Here is a 4,193-nt window from a genome sequence, read left to right on the forward strand (position 1 = left end):
GATGAGCAGGTGTTCAGGTCTGTTCAGTGAACTCACATGTGTGGTTCTATCAGCGCTTCCCTGCTCATCAGTTTGAACTCCTACTATTGACTGGACATGCCTAGCAGACAAGCAGAACAGACTACTTAAGGGTTAACATGCCATTGTGTGTGTGTGTGTGTGTGTGTGTGTGTGTGTGTGTGTGTGTGTGTGTGTGTGTGTGTGTGGGTGTGTGTGTGTGTGTGTGTGTGTGTGTGTGTAGTAAATCGAGATCATGTCCTCGATTGAAGTGACCTAGAAACACTGCTCTGCATCATGGGGTGTTTCTCTCTGGGTGGTCTCGAGTCTGAAGTGGTGTGTGTGTGTGTGTGTGTGTGTGTGTGTGTGTGTGTCTGGTTGTGTGCACTTATCCTGATGAATTATTGAGGAGGGATCATCCATCCATCCATCCATCTCCTCTCTAATGTATCTCCTTCTCTAATGTACATCTTGCACTTATATCTTTGGGCTTAGGGAGCCAAAGCGTAAAACTACGCCCTCTACTGGTTGGGTCCATTCCCGCCCTATCTTTTGCATGGGAGAAAATGTTGAAATAATTATAAATCGATATCAACACAAAACTTAACTTGAATTTGCGGAAAATAAGAAGTCCATGTCAATCATTTTGATTCAGTCATCACGAGCCAGATGACCAACCGACCACAAGTGATAATAAATAGAACTGATTAGTAGGAGTATTTACAATAAAAATGATTAGGAGTAGTATTTACGATCAAAGTATTTTACAATTAACTCAAAGAGGCCACGGTGTACATGGCGGTAATGCTCTCCAGCAGGAGGATTTAAGTATGTTTTGAAAGTGCCCCTGATGTTTAGGACTTCCAGGGAGGCATGGTTCCCCTGCTGTCCCCGGATGGAGAGGAGAGGGCTTTCCTCGTCGTCACCTTCTTCATCTGCGCTGGGTCTGCGCAGGCCCGCTGCCACTGGTGGCCTTACAAAATCACAATGATCACAAAGGTTTCTGATAACGTTATAGCCTATAGCGAAATCAGACTGTTACTACGTCGACATGGCTGGTGTCAGCTCAGCTCAGCTGATTTTCCAGTGATCTCCCAAAAAGAGGATTTCTGCAGAGGGGCTCTTCAACAGGCTCTAGTTCTGTCAGCATGTTCGGCTTGCCGTCATTTGATTGTGACGTACCTGTCAGGCCAGAGAAATCCGCGGGAAAAAAAAATGTCGCTTTTGGAACGCGGAAATTTTGCGTTTGGTGTGAATAGACTAATTGAGAAATATGGGTTTTGATTTTAGTTTATTTTTTTCGCAAGAATATTTGCGTTTGCTGTGAAAATACCTTCACTGTCATAGGAGTTGGTGGAATGGGAGTTAACGCAGCCCCCCTCCAGGATTCCAAATTGCAGCGCTTTCGTCAAAATTAGCAAACTAGTTCAAAGCCGACATAATGCCGTTAGATTTGAAAAACGGACTTGTTTGGAGGACATTTTGTCCGCAGCCCACCAATGCTCCACAGAATGTCATCATAGATGCTTATGCAGAGCTTTGTCAACACAATCATTCCCCAAATGACCAGGAAAAACTTGCTACTGTAGGTTTGTCGCAAGTCGCTTTTGACTAATTAAGTCACCAAGGGAGTCTGAAAAGTCACCAGACATAGCGACAAAGTCGCCATGTTGGCAACACTGGCCAGGTAGCACCTCTGAGTAGCAGTGACAGCAGCAACACAGGGTGTGTGCATCATGGGAACTGTAGTCAGTTTACACCCAGCATTCCAAAAACCGCTGTAAAACGTTTTATTGTCTTTAACTGCACAAACATAATCAAAATCAATAAACAATGACTCAGTTTAAGTGCTTTAGAAACGATGTGAATAACTCTAATGCAGCCATAAATATTTTTCTCTCTTTTATAAGAGGGTCCTAGCCAAGACAGGCAGCGGCACAGCTACAGGATTTAAAACATTAAACAGGAATATAACAATAAAAAAGGACTGTTTACAGAATCATTCATCCTCACTCAAAATCCATTGAATTTAAAAGCCCATTTACCTAGAGAGTGTGTGTGTGTGTGTGTGTGTGTGTGTGTGTGTGTGTGTGTGTGTGTGTGTGTGTGTGTGTGTGTGTATCCATCAGCCCAGCCACAATCTCAGCTCAATATTCAGGTAGCACCCAGACACCAAAGATAATGAATAACAGGGTTGTTGTTTTTTAAAATTGTTGTTGTGGTTGTTGTTCAGAAGTTTATTTATTTAAAAAGACAGTGTAAATGAATAAACTCTAGGTAAATGTGACAGATTTAGCCATAAAAGGCAATTTTTCATCCGTTATCCCTGGGCAAGTTGAATGATAAGAAAATAAAAACTCATACAATAGACACATAACATTTTAACTGTGAATTTACTGTTTATTTAATTTGATGCATGAATAAAAAGTATCTGAATCTGACTCTGAAGCAGGTTAGGTTCACAGAGTAGCTACCATGGGAACTGACCCAGAGTACGAGTTCTTTCTCGAATGGGTTTGAGTTGCCTGTCTTTCTAGAGTTTGAGTTGCCTCTCTTTATGGAACGCAAAACCCAGAATTGCCTTCATCTCAGGGTTAGCTAACTCAGTTTACTTCATCTCAGGGTTAGCTAACTCAGTTTCCTTCATCTCAGGGTAAGCTAACTCAGTTTCCTTCATCTCAATGTTAGCTAACTCAGTTTCCTTCATCTCAGGGTTAGCTAACTCAGTTCCCTTCATCTCAGGGTTAGCTAACTCAGTTTCCTTCATCTCAGGGTTAGCTAACTCAGTTTCCTTCATCTCAGGGTTAGCTAACTCAGTTTCCTTCATCTCAGGGTTAGCTAACTCAGTTCCCTTCATCTCAGGGTTAGCTAACTCAGAGTTTCCACTAAACCTGCTCTCTGGAATCCCCCCTGAATAGACATCAACATTAAAACCACCACGACAAGTGCAGGACAGTCCCACACGGTCACAAGACCAGCATTGCACAGAGGCAGCCGTGCATAAAACAATACACACACATATAGTGTACACATAATCAACATGGCTACCTAGCCAACACCGACATCACATATGGATGTTGTTGTGCTCATATGATGATTCTTGTAATGGCTTTGTGGAGCACTTTGTGAAGCTAGACCTTGGCACCATCCAAGGGGCTGACGGGCAGCTCTTCTGCCAGGGGAGTGGTTGAGCTGGGCTGCTATTCGCTGAGCGGCTGGGCTGCGAGTGCTCTGCCGGAGGAAGCTGCATTATTAATGAGATGCTCAATGTCCTCAGGAGGACTCTGGAGATGCTCTCTCTCTCTCTGGTTCGGGACTGTTGGTGGACGCCAGGCTCTAATGCTGTGTTAGACTGCTGTGATAAAGATATGATATGACGGTGGGTTACATAAGACTGATGATGTCCCATTGTGCTATAGTGTTGTAGTGGTTTGTCCTGGCCTGTGGCCACGCCGAGGAACAAACCGCAGACCACGTCATCCAGGACTGTCCGATGTACCAGACACCCAACGGAATGCGTGGTCTGAGGGTTGTGGGTGACGAAGCGGTGACATGGCTCCTGGAGGTGTGCCCGGGTATATAGCCTGGGTGACCCCTCACCCAGGCTCGGGGTGGTAAAAGGATAGCCCCTCACCCAGGCTCGGGGGGGTAAAAGGATAGCCCCTCGGCCCCGAGCCTGGGGGGGGGGGGGGGCGAAGAAGAAGATCAGGGGAGGGGGAGGGTGTTGCTGCTGACACCTGTGGAAAAGGTGACCAGGGTTCAGGGCATGTTGACGTACTGAAGTGACTGTGTTCAGTACCTGACGAGAGGCTGTGGTTGGGACTAACGTTCTGTCGCCCCCCCCCCCCCCCCCCCAAACCCCCCCTGGCCTCAGGAGCTGGCAGACCTGCGCCACGTTCACGCCAAGCTGAAGAAGCAGTACCAGGAGAAGATGGCGGAGCTGGCCCACGCCAACCGACGCGTAGAGCAGCACGAGACGGAGGTGAAGAAGCTGCGTCTGAGGGTGGAGGAGCTGAAGAAGGAGCTGGGCCAGGCGGAGGACGAGGTGGGATACTCACACACACACACACACACACACACACACACATACTATGAACACACACACACACATACTATGAACACACACACATACTATGAACACACACACACACACATACTATGAACACACACACACACACACACATACTATGAACACA

General features: G+C 46.3%; 1 protein-coding gene across 1 annotated transcript in view; it reads left to right on the plus strand.

The window, feature by feature from the left end:
* Nucleotides 1–3,511: 3,511 nt before the first annotated feature.
* LOC311308450 (coiled-coil domain-containing protein 102A-like) overlaps nucleotides 3,512–4,193 on the plus strand; it is a gene marked incomplete at both ends in the record, with an annotated part of 11,737 nt that continues 11,055 nt past the window's right edge. Inside the window, 2 exons of the mRNA XM_084437409.1 lie at nucleotides 3,512–3,562; nucleotides 3,872–4,042. Of these exons, the coding sequence (XP_084293535.1) occupies nucleotides 3,512–3,562; nucleotides 3,872–4,042 (222 nt within the window). The remainder of the gene's footprint in view (nucleotides 3,563–3,871; nucleotides 4,043–4,193) is intronic.

Source organism: Borostomias antarcticus, assembly GCF_949987555.1.
Source record: "Borostomias antarcticus genome assembly, chromosome: 4".
NCBI classification, from domain to species: domain Eukaryota; kingdom Metazoa; phylum Chordata; class Actinopteri; order Stomiiformes; family Stomiidae; genus Borostomias; species Borostomias antarcticus.